Source organism: Anas acuta, chromosome 16 (assembly GCF_963932015.1).
Source record: "Anas acuta chromosome 16, bAnaAcu1.1, whole genome shotgun sequence".
NCBI lineage: Eukaryota > Metazoa > Chordata > Aves > Anseriformes > Anatidae > Anas > Anas acuta.
In genome coordinates, this window is record NC_088994.1 from 12,087,782 (window position 1) to 12,106,584 (window position 18,803).

The 18,803-nt window shown below is 43.3% G+C and overlaps 1 protein-coding gene across 3 annotated transcripts in view; it reads left to right on the plus strand.

Annotated features, from left to right (window-relative positions):
- PHACTR3 (phosphatase and actin regulator 3) overlaps positions 1-18,803 on the plus strand; it is a 104,719-nt gene that overhangs the window by 51,189 nt on the left and 34,727 nt on the right. For all 3 annotated transcript variants that reach the window (XM_068700063.1, XM_068700064.1, XM_068700066.1), the window contains 4 exons: positions 5,581-5,742; positions 6,624-6,701; positions 10,829-11,011; positions 15,561-15,764. In XM_068700063.1, the coding sequence (XP_068556164.1) occupies positions 5,581-5,742; positions 6,624-6,701; positions 10,829-11,011; positions 15,561-15,764 (627 nt within the window). The remainder of the gene's footprint in view (positions 1-5,580; positions 5,743-6,623; positions 6,702-10,828; positions 11,012-15,560; positions 15,765-18,803) is intronic.

The following is an 18,803-nucleotide window of genomic DNA, read 5'->3' on the forward strand; positions in this document are numbered from 1 at the left end:
TGTTTAACAAAGTATTTTGTATAATTTTTTTCCAAACCAAAGCAAAACAACATCGAAACATTCACAGCTCTAAATACAACTGAAGTCCTTCAAAAATTATATAGATTTCAGGTTCATCAAAAGCTTTTTTCTCATTTCTAATTCTGATTTCTAATTTCTAATAGTCATTCAAAATAGGAAAAATCAAGACTCTGTATGTTCAGAAAACTGAAATAGAAACTTTTGAACTGGAACATTCCACTGCAGCTTTCTTTCAAAGAGAGTTCACAAAGAGAGTGTGTCTGCAGAAATGCAGGTGACAGAAAACATTTTTAGCACAAGGAAGAGCTCCATCACAGGAAACATCTAACAACTGCAATAAAAAAGCTCGTCAGATTGAATTCTGCTTCTCTGGAACATAACAGAAGTATTCAAAGGCTCTAGACACAAACAATTTGCCCCTGTACTGGAGACTCAGTCCTTGTGCTCAGTTCTTCCTGCCTTTAGGATGCTGAACTAAGGAAAAGGGACTTATTCCTTCTGCTAATTCTCTCCCAGAGCTCAGGAGAGTCCTTACTTTAAAACCAAAACAACCTCTCTGCCTTCTTCCTCCCACAAGTTTCTCTCACTAGATAAGAAGCGTTCTCTGCACAGAGCACCTTTGTAGAGAAGCGCTGTTTCTTGGCTAACATCACAAACGTCTGGGCTGCATGATTCAGGACTGACCAGTACTAGATGTGAACCCTTTGAAAGCTCAGCTCTCCCTGTGACATCCTGCTTAGCATCCTTTACAAAGGGGGACATGAACTCTAGGCAGCACTGGAGTTAGCAGTGGCAAAGGCATGTCTATCGCAGAAGCTGAAAAGGTCATTTTGATTCGATTCTCTGTCTCTACCCTCTGGAGGGGATCAAAGGGAGCCCTCTTTTGCCTTTTTTTAACTTTGCATCTGGTTGCAAAGATGGATGCAGTAATGATAAAGGGGGCAACATGCAGAGCTGCATCACAAACCAACACATCAGAAAACAGAGCACGCCTGTCTTACAAATTTGCCTGCAGCTCCTCTCTGCTGTGTTATTTTTAAACTGCCTGCAGGTTGCAGATTTTTCAGTGGCCCTTCTCCTAGAAGTGCACACAGGGGATTTAGGAAGGCACAGCTTCCATTACCATGAATAGAAGTTAACAAATTCCCAGCACATTAAAATTCAGCATCCTTCGTCTTCCCATAAACTTCTCGTTGCAATTTGTGTATTCACAAAAGAACCTCCCAGGTCCCTCCCAGCCCCTCTCCGGGGCAAGGTCAGCATACCCCAGCTCTGCATTCCTGATGTGCCCAGCTGCCACGCTGCAGCCTGCAGAGAACAGCCTGCAGTTGCTGTAATCAGCAGCCCAGGCATCATTTGACAGTCTCTTTGGTTTACCAAAAAAGACAAGAAGTTAGACTCAACTGACTGAACCTAGTTTCACCCCAGCATCATCCTCTCACCACCAAAAATGTCCACAGTACCAAGCAGGGCTGTGTGCAGGCCTGGGGCACTCTCCCATCACATATCCCAGTCTCAGACTCCACAGGACTCCCAGCAAGCTTGCCCCAGTTCTGCAGGAGTCTGGATGGAACAGAGCCAGGACTTGGTATCAGTAAATGGGAGAGGTCCGATGTGCAGGAACACTGCACGGTCCACGCACGATTCCTATAGAGAAGAGAGTAACAGGAAGAGTGGTATTTTTATGCTACCCCACCACTTTAAAGAAGAAAGCAATGGAGCATTTTTCAGAAGTGCTGATCAACCACAACTGCTACCGAAGTAGACAGAAGCTGCAGATGCTCAGACTCCAAGGGGTCAGGCACTGAAGCCAAACACGACAAGTACTATGTTTTCTTTCCTTCTTCTCTCTTGCCTGTTTATTCTGCAGCCCAGAGCAGCACTGCAGAGCACTGCCCATTGGGTCAGAACCTCTCCCCTTGTCTGAGGCGCTGTCTCAGACATCAGACCACTCATACTCTTGGCCAATGTCAGGAGCTGTAGAAATCACCCCAGCTGGCACCGTGAGGAACGCTTGCCCAGCCTCATCAGACAGGCGTGTGATAGATGAGGAGTTTGTTTTGGATGCGGAGCTCCAGCACAGGAGCCTTTGCCCTCTGCAGGGTACACCAGGGACTCACAAGTAATTTCAATAGAAAAAGCCAACAAGCACCAGTCAGAGCTAATGCTTTGGCCCCATAGGGCTGAACTGTGTCCTTGGGGGACAGCGTGAGACAGCTGAGCCTGGCCTCCCTGCACTGGACTGGGGTGCTGGGGGTTAAGCTGGTACTGACTCAGCCCTGTGTAAGGCCCGGCCCTCATCCTTCCATGTTATGCAGCTAGTGAAGCTGTTGCTCGCTTCTCCCAGCCGATTTGGAGAGTCCCGACTTGGCTCTTGGCTGTTTATATTTTGCAGACATTCTCCATGTAATTGCATGGCCTGGCCCCAGGCTATCAGGCTCTGGGAGGAATAACCGCATTATTCCACAGAACAGTTAGCATAATTAAAATATCGACTGCAGATTAAAAAATGTGCTGAATACTTCACAGAGTGGTTGGAGGGTTGGCAAGTCTTGGCAGCTTGCTGGCTGCAGGAGCTGGCTGGTATTTAGATGCGCCTGCTCCTTCAGCATTCCCTGCTGTACGTGGGAACTGCTTTTTGTGCTGTCAACTCCTCATCTCCCAAGCAGCCAACCCACACCCAAGAAGAAAGGAACTGACTAGAAATGAGGAGCTCCAAGGGCTTTCTTGTGATTCTTATTGCCAGTGAGACCATTTCCTTGTTATTTATGACTTCAGGACATCTGTCTTACTGTGTCTCTGTCTATTTTTATTTGTGTCCATCTCTCCAAATGTACAGTGTAGGAACTGCATATGGTGAGAACGTACCAGGTGATAAAACCATTTGCTTAAGAACTCTCTGTACCATCTGAAAGAGCATTAATAAATTTTAAAAGCCAATGAAAACCCCCACCGGAACATTTGTTTTAGCTACTATCTTCTCTTTGGTGACTGATGTGTATTTCATCTGTGACCCATCTAAGGTAGAAATCTACATTTCCAGAGCCAAGAGGGCAGAAGGGGATGGAAGAAGCCCCACTTACAAGACTGGCAGAAAGCACAGAAACATTGACCACTGCAGGGCATTTAGGGAATTCTTAGCGCCTTTGCAGTATCTTCCCCTTCTCTTTCCCAGGAGAATATGTGGGATAACAGACATTGCTAGGGACACGCAGAATTGGGTTTGAATGGCTTCTTGGTTACATCTAAGTCCCCTCCTATCTGGCAAAAACAGTAAAGCAATCTCATGCTACATGTGGATGATGCCTAAAACACTTTGCAGACACCTACATCCTGAATGAAATGCAGCAGGGCCAGCAACCTGCCAAGGTACTGCTCTAAGTCAGATTCTTCTCTAATCTTCACTTACATGCTTGAGAAATTCCAGCGATGATAGGAAGTGCTCTTGCAGCAGTGCAGCCTCACAGGCAGACAGGGATGGTGGAGCTCAGGCTGTCCTACACCACTGAAAAAACTTCCAGGGCCCAGGCTCTGATTTACAGTCTGATCTACAGCTCTTTTGAGAGGAGCTAATTTTATGAACATTTCCATTCCCACTCGAGGGATGTCACAAGCAATGGCCAAATGTTATTTTCTGAGGCTTCTATTACAGCTTTAAAGTAATCATAATAGCAAATTAATAGCAGATCTTCTCTGCCATTTTCCATTCTCATTGCCATCTCCATAATCAAGAGCAGCTCTACTTCTTCAAAGCTTATTTCTGTGATACTTCTTAGTTTTGAATATGCAATTAGGGAAGAAGCATGATATCTTGGCACTCTAACTGCACTCTGTAGGCTACTGCCCTCCCCCTGTGCTAGGCTCTGTACTAGTTTCTGTTCTCAACTTCTTAATATTGACCTCCAGACTGCTAACCATAAATAGCACCTTGGGTAGACACAATCATTTCAAAACCTAAAATAGATTTTTATGTACATTTAAAAGCCTTTCTAAATTAAACCCAATATAAACTCTATGAATTTAGAGAATCTTTTGTCTCATTCCACTACATTGAAAGAGAAATTCACTGAACATGTACAGTGGGAGAGAAAGAAAAAAAAAGTTTCAGCCTTTTCTCTTGTTCTGGTAGTTCACATGGCTAGGTTTGCAGTTTGCCTCCACTAAATGATTCATCTCTCTTACCCACATTTTCAAAATTAAATGGAAGAGGAGGAATGTGTTCATTCCCCTGCTGTGTTTAATAATCTCCCCCAAATTGTTTCCTGTTTACTTGGAAATCCCCACTTCCATGCTGTGATTTAAGCATTTTCACCCTGTTGACTTAAAAACATAACCTACAAGATGCTATATAGTTTTTATCTTGCAGTCATACAGCGATTTATGATAAATGTTGTTCCAGAGAGAAATTACTTGGAAACGTGCATATGTTCATAGCTCCATGTCTGATCACTTATCACAGCTTCTTTTACCAGTCACTGTACTGGTACTCAAATACAAACCTCAATAAAGCCACCAGTAACACCACCGATTGAACTGTGCTTCTTTCTTTCATGGTACTGGCCAGCACACAACTGTGAATAGTCAGCATACATGTATGTGTATATTGTTTCACAATTTTATATTGTTTGAGTGTATTTTCAAGACAAAATATTAAAAATACCTAAATTGCTTTTCCAGCTGAAGTATTATCTGTAAATTCCTGTGGCTTGGCAGGACAAAAGGGAAAGAATTTTCCCCTTAGCTTCCTCAAGGAATAAATTTGCACAATAGCTGTAGGATTTTATTTACATAGCACATATCAAACAAACTGTTCTTATAGAACAGCATTAGCTCACACATGTCAGTGTGTTCTGTGCTAGCTTATGTGAAGAGAGTTCATTTAACAGGCAGGAATATCCTGCACCCTGAGAACAGAAATGGAAGCTGGGAATTCAGAGGGGACCTGAGCTTTCTCACACTCTCAGCTTTTCATAAAGGTCTAAAGTTTTCTAAATGAACATTACATTTATGTGATTAACTGGAGTTTGCGTGGGCCTAATTTGCAGATGTGTTAAATTTCTACTGCTCCTACTAAAGCTCTCTGGAGCACCCAGCTCCCCACATTTCAAAAGGCTGTAATGCACAGTTACACAGCCCTTGGGAAGGAGAGCAACACCGCTCCCTTGGTGAGTCCCAGGCATGGTTAAACGCAGGAAAGAGAAGGAATAAAGCACAGGGTGTACAAATTAAGCACATTTCCCTCTCTGTGGGCCTGAATAATAGCCTAGAGAGATCCCTGAGGGACAGCAGCAGCAGAGATGCTCCAGTATTTTGCATCCAGAGGGGTGCTGTGCAAGGCTGCAGCCAGGAGGAAACACTGGGCTGGCCCAGCAAGGCTGAGTGCCTCTGGCTGGCATCCCTCAGCCTGGCTGCTGGCTCCAGCAATACAGTGACAAAGTCGTATGGTGCTTAACTTGGCAACTAGACCAAATATGTGTTAGCTGAGGAGCCTCCATTCACCTGCCTTTTTGCTGAAGCCATCTGTCTAACTGCTGGCTTTCCTCTCTCTTCCCTTCCCAGATGAGATGGAGCAGTCCCCTGCAATGCGTTCTGACTACTTGGTCTCAGGGATTAGAACTCCGCCAGTGAGGAGAAACAGCAAACTGGCAACACTGGGCAGGATCTTCAAACCGTGGAAGTGGAGGAAAAAGAAGAATGAGAAACTAAAGCAGACCTCTGCAGGTACGATGAGAATGACAGTCTGATGCTGCACAAGGCAAAGCTTAGCTTGGGTGAAATTTCCTTACATAGGAAGCACTAATGATGACCTGACCTAAACCTAATTCAGAAATCCCAGCATGTTGGGAATTCATGACATTTAAGGCTAGAAAAAACCCATACCAGGCTGACTTCCTATGTAATGCAATATAATACATCTAAAAGAAAAGGTCAAAATAAGAGTGAAGCACAAGCCTCAATACAGACTGCTTTTCATGGGCTGTCTCTTCTCCAAATAGGCTACATTTATGTCTGCAAGTATTGTCACCCCTTTTATTTGGGGTGAAGATTATTTAGGTCACAATAACATTATGAAAAGTGACAGGAGGGAGCTGCAGCATGTCAAGTTCCTTCCCTCAAGCAGCTGTCTCTGCAGTGGAGGAGCCCAGCACACCGCACTGCGCGCTCTTGCTGGTCTCCAGGGATGTTCCAGGAGATCAGTAAGGAGACAAACTCACGTGCTAAGATAGGGTGATGTGATTCCCTCCACTTGCCCGATGCCCTGAGGAGTGTCACCATGAAGGACACTATCTCCTGAGGCAGCTCTAACACCTTGCATCAAACAGCACGAAGGCTCTCATACCCCTGTTATTCTGTACTCAATGTGATTAGGCAGCAGGTTAAATCATAAATCTCAGCTCTACGTGTGGGTGATTTTACTACTTTAACAACAGAAAGGGTACAAAACAGGCTGACCAATCCATGCACCTCTAGAATTTCCTGCAGTTCTTTCCAAGTACGCAGTAGTTGAGACCAGAGGGAATTTCCTCATTACAGCTTTCTCATTGAGATATACGAATACTCTGCTGTTAATTGGTGCTGTGTCATGCTACTACTTCTTGCAGTGCTGGAGAAGAAGATGACAGCACGACAAGGTCGGGATGAACTCATTAAGAAAGGCCTTCTGGAGATGATGGAGCAGGGTAAGGAAAATCTTTTTTTTTTTAAAAAAAAAAAACAACACCTTTTTTGGAGCAATAGGAAATGCAAGTCTTCAAAAGAAAAAAAACTAACAATCAAAAAAATAAAAGGAAGATCTTAAATCCAAGCACATTAAAGATAAAAAGTGCTTAATATCGAATTCTTCTGATTCCTCTCTGCTGTAATCAGTCACGCAGTTTGATTTTTGATGGTTTATCACCTTGAATGCTTCTCCAGCTTCACTGGATTTTTACATAGCATGAATGTGAGCTGGTACATATGCAATTCCTCTAAAGCTAGCTAAATCTGACCGCCAAGGAAGTCAGCTTAAACTGGCATAAATATAAACTTAAACATACAGACACATTCAGCAGGGAAGTTAACATGTACACCTCTTGAATCCAAATCTCATTAAATGATACTAATCTACCATTTTCAGCAGCCTTCCCAGTAAAAAGAAAAGTTTGCGTCAAAGCATATTGCCATCCTATGTGCTTGTCATTCATGGGGAAAAGTGAAGCATTTGGTAGTGGCATTTTAAAGTTTTCCTGAGTACAAATCACGTTCAGAAGTCACTGAATGAAAGATGATGAAGTGTCAGAAACAAGCACAAAGGTCTGTGGTTCTGTATAGCCCTGCTCCAAAGTCCTGGCAGATGCTCAAGGGACGGAGATCTGAGTGACTGTTCTGCAAGATCAAGTGAGCTCCCAACGTTATAGACAGCATCCCAACTGCCACTTCCACCTAAACAGAGATTAAAAAAATCCCTCTTTACTTTGTAAACTCTATAGCAGAAAGCACTGTCATGAAGACTGGCCTTTTAAGTTTGACCAATCTGGTAGATAGAAATGATGTTCTTTGAAACTAATAATTGAGTTTCTTCGTATAAAACAAACACCGTGCCTATAACTAGGCTGTGGGACAATAGTCAGTGATGCTAGGCTGGAGTGTAACTGCACAACCGAAGAGTCAGAAAAAGAGCATTTTAAACAGTTTTTTTTTTTTTTTCCATTAAAGCAATTATCATATTTTATTGGATATATTTTAATATGAGTTTTATGTCCAAGTTACAAAATTTATCAAACCATCAGCTTATTCTAAACTGGAAGGTTTTCAAAGGCTCATTTTTAATTCCCGTCCATTGAGCTCTTTCTGTCTCTCATTCTAGACAATTAGTTGTCCTATCAGCACTACCCAATAGGAAAACACACCCTGTATCTGCTCAGGGCATGGAAGTTCCCCATAATCTATGAATTTGAAGGCACGGGCATGTGAGCTTTATGAAACAGCAGTAAAATAAAATTTCTATAGAGCACAATAAACTGTAATAATGAGTTGATAAACCTTTTGTATGCATAAAGAACTGGTTGGGAGGAACACAGAGGATGCTAAGTTGCAAGATCATTTTAACAAAATAAAAATAGTTAAAACAAAAGGAATTATGAGAAGCTGCACTTTCACAAAGGCAGCTGCAAACAGACTCTCCAGGTTCCTCTGCCCACCTGTCTCCAGTGAAGCTGCACAGAGTCCCTGTGAACATCACACCAATTTACAGAACCACCCCGTGCCCAGAAAGGAAAGCATGGCTGACAGTCAGTTGAAGGACATTGCAGCTCCCTGCAAGTTATTTTTCTTCACACGGAGTGTTGTGAATCTCCAGGGTTATTTTATTGTATTATCAGTAGAAGCAGCTTATTAACTGGTATCAAAAATTGACCCAAATAATTCTCAGTAAATGATTAGTGCCCTACTTGGATGGAGCTGAAGTGGCAGCAGTTTCACAGCTAAGTCCTCATTTACGTGGTAAGTTGCAGCTGTCAAAGCAGCAACGCTATGCTAAAAAGACTACAGTAAATCCCTAAATCCCTCTATTTCATCAGGCTCTACTCCACTTCCAGAGTCCTGGCTCCTGCTCCCTTTCATTAACAGTCCAAACCAGGACAAAGCTGTAGCCTGAGAAATGTGCAGACCTGCTGCATGCATTCACAACAGCCGTGTCCCAGTCCAGCTTCGCAGCGCAAGGTCTGTCGAGCAGCATTTTGAGCTGGGCTGTGTGGCTCAGAGCAAACCATGAAGCTCGCACAGACTCTGCCTCAATCTGTGAGCAGCCCAGGGTGAAATTGCACCATCCATGCTTTGGTAATGAGTCATCCCAACAGGTTATGTCACCCCTTCTCCTCGCACAACCCCAAAACGCAGCTGCCCAGACACACTGCGCAGACCAAGGTGTGCAGCCAAGCCCCTTATGCCCCCCTCTCTGCTCACACAAACACCGAGCTGCCCCTTGGACACTCCTGGACCTAAAATATAGCTTTGCTCTAGGTTACAGGCTGTAGGGTCTGCCACACAGTGAGATTCCCTTCCAGATAAATCCTAGTCCTGCTTCTTCTGATTACTTTGCAATTCCCAGGACTATCTGCTGCTCGCCTTACCAGGGGATTTGAGGTCTGTGCTTTCTCCCACTCCCAGACTCTCTCTAAAATCAAGCTGGGAACCACTGCCAATCAAAGCAGCACGTCCACTTTGATCTAAGCACAAGTTGCTCCCTTTTGACCGAGACCATCACTGCTGTGAGCCTCAGACGTTCCTCAGCAGAGGGCTGTCTTCTGCTTGTCATTACTTCATTAGTCACTGCACTTCCATGGCCGGGATCCGAAGGAGCTCTTGTCTCTGTCTGCAGCTCTATTGTGGCACAGCTGTCAGCAGCTTGCCTGTCTGAAGGATGCGAGGAATGTGCGAAGCAGAGTTACCTTGAACACACTTAGGGAGCTTCCCCCAACATTTCTCCCCATTGTGAGCATAAAAACCACTCAGATGTAGCTGTGCACTGAGAGGTAAGGACTGCCTGTCAAGTAACGCAGGCAGCTGTTAATACACCGCTGATTATGTATAGGCTGCCTTCACAATGAGCTGAAATGTAGGCAATGAACTTTTTCCCCCTCCCCTTCCCTGTATCATAGCAACTGTGCTACTGCAGGGGCTATTTTAAGAACAGTAACTTTTCACCAAACGTGATTATGAGGCAGACTGAGTGAGCTCAGCGTACAAAAATACTGCATCCCTTCCGCAGCATCTCTGGGCCAAAACCCGATACCCTTTCCCCAAAAGGGCAATAAATTACTCTGCAGATTGTCCAAATAGTATTAAGAAGAGGTAGCTACAAGTGCTAGCTGTTTTAAATCAATGTTCACGAAACATGTCATGATATCATTGCAAGAAAACATAGCCCTGTCACGAGCTTCCAGAAAGAGTGTCTAGGGCTGAAAAATACAGGGGAGGAGGTCAGGGGTGGACAGCAGATGTGGCCATCAGCATGGAGCACTGGCTACAGTGTGAAGTAATTGCTTTGATTTGCCATGGTGGTGTTGATCTTGTAAATTCTGAGAGAGTTGTGCAGTAAAAGGGTAGTTTGTATTCTGAGGAATCTTGCCTGAATAGGAGAATGCTAGAAAAGCTTCAGTCATCAGGATGCGTACAGCTGCAGGGATCACTGGCACAAAAATCCTTCAGAGTAAGCAAAGGGAGCAGTTTCTAGGTCTGCATGAGGAGGGATTTGAATTTCTGATCAGCTCAATCACACAAGACATGCTTTTTAAAGCTGAGTAACTAATGCTGTGCTCAAACCTACACGTCAGTAGGGAATACTAGCAGCCTTGTCCTCTGCGATGCTCTGGGATTACTGCTGGGGCAGCTGGATGGCAGTGCGCTGTGCACAGAGCCTGACACAACACAGACATGTCAGAGCAACCTGTGCCCATGCTACATGGGAGATCTGCTCAGGAAAGGAACTGCCTCCTCTCCTGCACGTCGGGTGCTTCCAGAGCACAGTGGTCTTCTTGTACAGGCACAATGGCCATTTGCCTGGGCTGCTGGATGCCCACAGAAAAAGATGCCTTATCTAGAAAACAGGGTGTATATTTGTGTCCAGATGGGCTGGTATCCATTGGTTTACATTACAGACGTTCAGCACTTTTAGAAATCAGGTGCTGCTGTATGACAAATCTCAGTCTTCTAACCACTTACTGAAACTACTTGCATCTCTGAGACTCACTCTTCCAGAGAGGATAGCAGGGGGGTTCTGCTCTCACTGCTCATGGTTTAGTTAAGATTAAATGATTTGGTGTTGTAGATACTGAAGGCAAAGCCTGCACTGGTGATGATGCCACAAGAGCAACGCAGAGTGACCCTCCAGCTCCTGTGTGCCAGGCACTTGACTCTGAAGAGATGCAGCAAGAGAGTACGACGGCAGCCACAACAAATGTGACCTCCCTTGGTGAGGAGCTGCATTTGGATGAGCTGAAAGAAGATGCAGGTATTGGATAAAAATATTTAAAAAAATAATAAAATGTTAAAAGATATATTTATGCTGAGCTGCTGCATGAGCAATCATAGATGCCAGTGGTAGACAGCCTGAGCACCTTGTTCGGCTCAGCTTCCCCATACCAGGTTAGCAATCATTATTTTATAAGTCATTTTTTGAGACCGCTATCAAACTGAGGGACTACAGAAAGCTTGGCATAATGGGATTAGTTGGATTATGAGACAATCCAATCTTGGCATGGTGCCCCTTTGGTATTAGCAGTGACTTCTGTGAAGATTAAACAAGCTTCTCTCAAAAAAACATTTCTCAAACTTCTATGCCAAGGCTGAAGTTGCCTGTCCTGGCTTGAGAAACAACGACCATGCACAACTTGCTCTATCCATTACACTGTAAATACAAGCGCAGTTCAATGTCATGGGTACAGATAAACTACACCAAGCTCCTTTCATGAAAAGCTCATCTGTGAAGCAGTTCAATGGGACCAGAGCAGCCAGGGCCAGCCCAGCAGCGAGAGGGTTTCCGTGTGCTTCCTGACAACCAAGAAATGCGTAGGTCCAAAGATAACACTTGATCCTAGGCTGTGAGGAGTGCCACATAGCGCTTGCTGATCTTTCTGCCCATCCACTCTGGCCAATTTTTATGCCTTCCCCAACTGCCTTTTCTTTTCCATGCTATGTGCGCATGCCCCATGCTCTTTAGGGTCCTATCCCCCAGCCACGTCCTCCAATCCCCCCTCACCTGCTGGGTTTGGCAGACTGATGCTTCAACTGCTCAGAATGGAAGTCATCCTCTAAGATTTTTGTTGTTGTTGTTGTTGTTTTATCCTTTCCCATTTCTTTCTCCAGTCCTTTCCATCCCCATGACTCACAATTTTGTTCATTTTTGCTCTTTTGCTTTTATGTAATATTGCTCTTCTGGCCCATTTCTAGCCCCACTCCACTCTACTCTTAATAGATTTGACAACAGAAATGCTCCCGTCTCTCAAAAGGTACTCCCCATTCTCATGTTTGCTCATCACAAAGATTTTTTTATAAGCACAGCAACTCCATTCTATCGCCGTTGTTTCAGCTATGTGTTGTCACATTGGGAAATATCCCAAAGCACTATATGTGGGCTTCTAGAGATATATCCTCTATTGTTTCTTAAAACAGAAGGAAAATAGAGAACTAGACATACACAGCTTCTATTAATACCTGCCCTTAATGATGTTTCCTTTCTATTCAATCTCTATGGAGTGTTTGGTTTTGTATCACTCTAAAAATTCATTGGGGTAAAACCCACTCGTCTCCTGTTTCCTGTTCAGTGTTTTAGAACAACCAGATCAAGTTCTCGACCAGAATACCTCAGGCTGCTATTACTACCAGCGATACTCTCTCCTAGAGCGTTTCATTGAGCAAATTGCTCTCTGAAGCTCTAGTTATCATTGCGACAGACTATCTGGGAAAGATGGCTCTAAAAATGCATATATTTAACATTATGCCTCTCTAAAATCTGATACTGTAACTTAAAATACACCTTCCACTGCATTCAAAATTGTGTATTGAGGCTCTCCAAAGCATCCCAATTTCTTATGTTCCTCTCTAATGCTAGTTCTTTTTATTGTCTCCCTGGCATAACCTTTCCTTCCTTCTGCATTTCTTTTCCTCCCTCAGAGGTATCATTTCCTAGCTTCCAAAAAATAACAGCAGGATTACATTCACCTGTCTCCCTAGTCTGTGACTACTCCTATTTTTTGGAAGTCCTCCTTCAACAGTGGCTTTTAAAATAATTTCTGTACTAATTTAATCCCTCTATCCACCCTAGCACTTCTGTCTAGTGATTTTACTTTACGGAGCTCATTGGGTGAGAAAGGTCTTCAAAATTGCTGGAGTATATTGTAAAGTTTATCCTAATGCAGAGCTTATTACAACACCTGTGTCCTTGAGCTCAGTCTAGGTCTCCAATGCAGTAGGTGTCTTTCTACAAGTTTGTATGAATATTTGACCAGCTAGAAACAAAGGGAATATATTTGCTTCATACCCAATATGCTATATTTCATCCTCATGATGTGGCATGAAGGTCAGGAGGGGAAGATGAGGGAACAAAAAAGATTATTTGTAGAGCTCACATTTCATTAACGCAGAAGAAGAACAGCCTAGGCAGAACCAGGGCAGTGTTCCCCACCCGACCCAGCTAACGGGCATGGGGACAGTCCCAAGGGGATGAATCCTACCTACCAGCAAGGTAGCACTTTGACAAGCAGCTCTTTACGAATAATTAGCTACTCTGCCAAGGAGTCTAGTGCTGAGCCATTGGAATACATTCAGCAGGATAACATTCCCTCTGCAGTACGAAATCTGTTAATAGGTTTGTGTACTCAAGACCCAGGTCTGCCTCAGACTCTGAGTCAAATGCACTGTTATTACCAAAAACAACCATGGGAAAAAAAAATAAGCAAACTGTTCTTTGCTGGGACTGTAAAATGGACTTTTTTTTTTTTTTTTTTTTTAGACAACAGCACACAATGACAGTTTGTTTCTGTGATAGCGTTCTCTGAACAGGATGCAGTTCTGAAACAAAAAGATGTTTGCCAGAGGCCGAGCGTGTTTCAGATCCGCCTCCTCTACAGGCAAGGACCCGCTACGGCTGCTCCTCTGCCTCGGTGCTGCACGGCCCCTCGTGGCACAGGCAGGCCTCCTGATTGCAGTGAAATTGCTGCCAGCAGAAAGTATCGCTCAGCTCAGGGGAAAACATCTAAATATGACTAATTTTCCTGTCACACTACTAACATCTACTGGAGCTCTTGATCTTTCTATAATGGAACCTATTAGTGACTTAATTTTTCACTTCTATTCCACATTCTCTCTTCTATGCAGCAGGCACAAAAAAACACAAACTGATGTCAGACTAGAACAAAGCATTTCCCTAGAAATGTATATTTTAGAGAAAATTATTTCCTTTAATAATTTAGGCAACTATCACATAAGACTTTCCTATCAAGCCAAATTTCACAAGAATCCCTCTAATGATGTGTATTTATTCCACTTTCCTGTCTTTCTTGAATGACAAATACTCACTCCTCCACTTCTAGGCACACTCATTAATCTGTTTGTCAACAAATTAAATGCTATTATCTTGCCAATGCTATTGTTTCCAACTGTCTAAATGCTCTGGTGCCTCCCCATGCACTCTAAACACAAGGATGCTGAGAGAGAGCTCATATTCCAAACAAGACATAAAACCTAGCCAAGAAAAGGTTTGTGATGTGGCAGCTGTGGGTACGCACTTCTGTGAGATTTTAGGAGACGCTCTGGAATGATTTGGAGGGAAACATACTTTGCTTTGACAGTCCAGGCTGCTAAAGGGAGCGAGATTTACCATTTCTCCAGCCCAAACCGTTTGGACACATCTCCTGCCGAGGGGAGATTTAAACATGGATCTCCCCATTTGGAGGAGTGCTCCACCTGCTGGAGCACTACTGGGCCCCTGGTGGTTGGACGTGCTGTTTGGGGAGGTCCTGCCCGAGTCGCTCAAAGCCCGGCTGTGGCCCCAGTGTATGCCAAGGCAAATATTCGTGTGGTCTTTGTACACATGTACAGAGTGTGAAAGTCAAACCATGAGGCACTGGGTAACTTTAAGCACTGCCAGAGTCAGCTGGTACCTGAGCAGAATTCAAAGATGTTAATACCGAACTTCACTGAAATTCCACCCATGCCCTGCTTCAGCTGCTTGCCTTTCTGGATCTGTTCCCCTGTGCCCTCATCACAGCCAGCCCAATTTGACAAACTGCTCGGTGATTCAGCCTGTACTAACTTTAAGAGCTAAGTGCTTTTGCCATCTTTCAGGAGACAATCCTGAAATGAGCACTGCTTCACCATCTCAAATTAAGGCTTTGGTGATTGAATTTTTCCTTAAGTACTTCATCCATTCTCCATTCTGCGCTAGTTGCTGAGATCCACTGGTAAATCTTTTTATGACAGACTTTTCCTGGTTATCAACTTTAGCCTCAGGAAAGGCTCAGCAGTTCTGGAGTCAGGTGCAGTAGGATGCAAGTTGTAGTCATATATTAAATAAGATAAAAACTAAATTGTGAAAATAAATGCGTACAGCAACTGGAAAACCAACTTTCATGTAATGTTACAGGGTTGATAGTCTTTGCCCTATGGCTGTATGTTCCTGGCACTCACTCAGTGTGCTATTGCAGCTACACCAATGTAAGAAAATCCATTGCAGTTCTCAAAGGTTGCTTTCCCTTGCTGTCCCTGTTATTAAAAAGAGAGAAGGCAAAAAGGCTTAAGGGAAGGAATAGAAAGGAAGAGAGGCTCACCAGTTTTCTCAGGAACATCAAAACTACTATTTCTTCAATATTCTTAAACATTTTATTCTTTACCTGCTTTGGCTAGTTGGCTATTTCACACTATCATTTTTTTCCAGTAAGGTAAATAAGTGCTTCTAGCTGTGTACCATATGTTCTGTTTTTCTGAATGTTTCTGGCATTGCCTCCTGGCCTATCAGTATTATTAACTTCCCTTTCCGTTAATTTTACTCATCTTTTTGCTAGCCAAGAAACCTTCAGCACCCGTGGAAGAATTAGAAGATGCCAGTCTGCCAGCATCTGAAGACAGTCCACAAGCCTTACTCATTTCTGAATCCACAGACTCTCCCCAGAAGGGGACAGAAAGAAACCCAGCACAGCTTCCCAGCCCTCCATTGCTCCCAGCTCCACCGCCTAAGGCGATCTCCAAAATCACCAAGAGTCTAACAGGTCAGTCATTTCCAGTCAGGAAAGACTTCGCCACTCCTTGTGCTTTGTTCACCTACACAGCACAGTATACTCTATTTTTTCTTAGTTCCTTTTGCAAGCCTGTTGTTGCCTACTGTGAATCCGGCTGGTTGTGGTTGTAGTGAACGATAATGAATTTCATGAACCGAGCAGTTTGGCTGCCTGATAACGCACTGATCTTTGTACTTCAAATATGTATACATATTTGGATCTCCCCGAGGATTATTTAGTTTGAGTCTATTGCACTAAACACATGTAAAACAAATCAAACCAACCGCAAACATCTGCTGAATCAGATGCTCATATCGATATGCCATAAAACACAAGGAGATTTAAATGTTTTCATTACCTACAATCCCGCTGGATAACAGTACAACAGCCACAAGCCAGTTCAACCCGATAGGCTCTGTAGAGGTTTCTGTCTGCAGGTTCTGCTCTCTAGGGTAGGCCTAAACTAAAGCTATGAAATCTGGTGTAATTAAACAGGATGCACATAAGTGATACACCTGGCTCCCACAAAGCAATCCTCCATGCCAGCCTTCATTGAATGTTTCCTGATTTTCTAACGTATTGCCAACATTACTACGTTTTCCAACATTCTGGCACTACAGAAAGGGTGTTAAAGTGAATATGATTTTAGTTCGTTCCAATTTTAGGGCCCCTACATATGGTAAAAGCAGTTAACAGGGTCTTACTGCAAATTAGAACGAAGTCTTGACATCTAAATGCCAAACCTGTTGGGTATTCAGACTTAAATGACAGCCATTACCTCAGCCCTGATTTGCATCCCACTGACACAAATAACAGGGTTTTCGAAGTCATCAGGAAACAAAATATCAGAGGGACACTGATGTGACCACTGGAACTCATAGAAAATATCAGTGCTTTTGGTCCTTTTGAGGAACAGATGTTTGTTTCCTATGGAAAATGTCCTTATTTTGACCATGTTAGGAAGCCATAAGAGCTTAAGCAGGACCTGGATTCATGACAGTATCATACCAGAGCTTCCTGGGAGCCATTGTTCAGATTGCCTCACCATTCTCTGCTCTGAGTCAGGTTGTTGCCTGCCTCTTCCATCTTGCAACGTGAACAAGCACAACCAGGATGCCTCTTTATTGCTTTTCAGCTGATGAGAGACCCATGCTCTGCCTGAGATTCAGAAAAACTAACCTGTAGAGGGTAACAACATTACAGAACCACCAGGCACTTTACAGTCCCTAAGCACTTCCTCTACCATCCAGGATATCCTAAGTTTTGGTATTTCATCCTCATCTAAATTTCCCACAAAGAACAACTCAGTTTTCTCAATGACTCCAGTAACTATAGACCTTTATTCAACAGTGATTATATGTTTATTTATTTTTGTTTGGATGTGGAGGCAGTGGTAAGTTAAACCTAAACAAATACTGTCAGTGAGTGAAAGAGGATACAAATGCATGGGGAGAGAGAAACAAAGAGCTATTATAAAAAGAACAGCAAGACAAAGAGGTTGAAAAGCTCTTCTGTGTTTGATTTTTCCCCCCCTTAACAATGCTAGAGATGCTGTTAGCTGAGGAGTGAGGAATAAGCCAAGCACCAATTAATCACAGAGAGAGGGGAACAGGGCAAGGTGCCAAGACATCACTTTGCAAGATTATTCACTGAACAGCTGTTATTAGGATGAATAAGGTGTGATTTAGGGAAACTCTCAATATTGGCCCAAGCTGCAATGAGGACAAAATTGGCCTTTGGCCCATTCCAGGAACAAGCAAATACAAAGATAAAACAAAGTCTCCTCCCTTCCTGCTTTAGGGTTGAGCTGAACCCAGGGTTCTGGCTCTGAGAAAACACTGCAACCCTCTCCCATTGTGCAGAGGGAGAAAGTGATTGAAGAGGTGCTCTTTCATCCCCTCAGGCCACAATTTAAAAGACAACAATTGATCATAAATGTCTTCTATGTGTTTCTACAGTAGCACATAACCAAACCTCCCTTGTACGCTGAGAAAACATCTTTTCTTAGCACAGGTTGGCTGTCTCCCAGCCATAGAAGCTACCTTGATCACCTCTGGGCTGGGAAGGTGTCTCACTGCCAAAGCATGGCACACTGGGCACCTAAATACTTGGAGAAATCCTCTGGTGCTTTCAGACATTTTCAGATTTTAAACAGGGTAACTTTTGGACCAGCTTGACCCCTGCCTTCCTACTAGATGCATAAAACTAGAGATTAAACTCTGGCCATTGATCTGGGTTGGATGAAGAGAAATGTGCAAAAATGCCTTCAAAAAAAAAAAAAAAAAAAAAAAAAAAAAACAACAAACAAACCAATTAAAAAAATCATGAGTTAGACCTCTCTTAGAAAAAGCAAGGAGATTATACAATAGATGCAAATCTCCCTGCTGAAGGATGCTCTCCTCTCCACCCCACAAATGTGAAAAAGAGACCAGTGTTGCTACACTCAAATTTCTGATGTTTGAATCTGATTGTGGCTACAGGAGCTCTCCTCTCACCTGTGCTTCTGCTGTCGCCCTCAATAAATTCCTCTCTCCATTCTCAAAGAGAAAATAGTAAACACATTCTGTGAAAACAAGTTTGTACAAGGGCTGTACAGGGCTGTATCAGTTTAAATTCCTATTTAAAACGCTAGGTGGCAACAAGATAAAAGAAATACCCTCTTGTGTGACGACGTCACATTCGCTTTCTATACCCAGACGGACTGTTGCAATAAACAGGGCCATGCACCAGAAAGTTGGGCCTGGGTTATATGGAAAATGGGGAAAAAATGTAGAACAGAAATACTAATTGTCATTTTGTCAGGCCAAGTATTCTTAAGAAAGGAAAGCTATCAAACTTACAATGAGAGAAATGTCCACTTTGGACTTGGGTGCTAGAGAAATGTATCTAACAAAGTCTAATTTCCAATAAAATGCTTATGCAGCATAAAAACCTGAATCCTCTAGATAAAAGATTATATATTAGCTGGCTTTACCCTTTGTTTTCTCTTCTTAGTGCTCAGTACGCCATCTATCATTTGGATTTCATTTG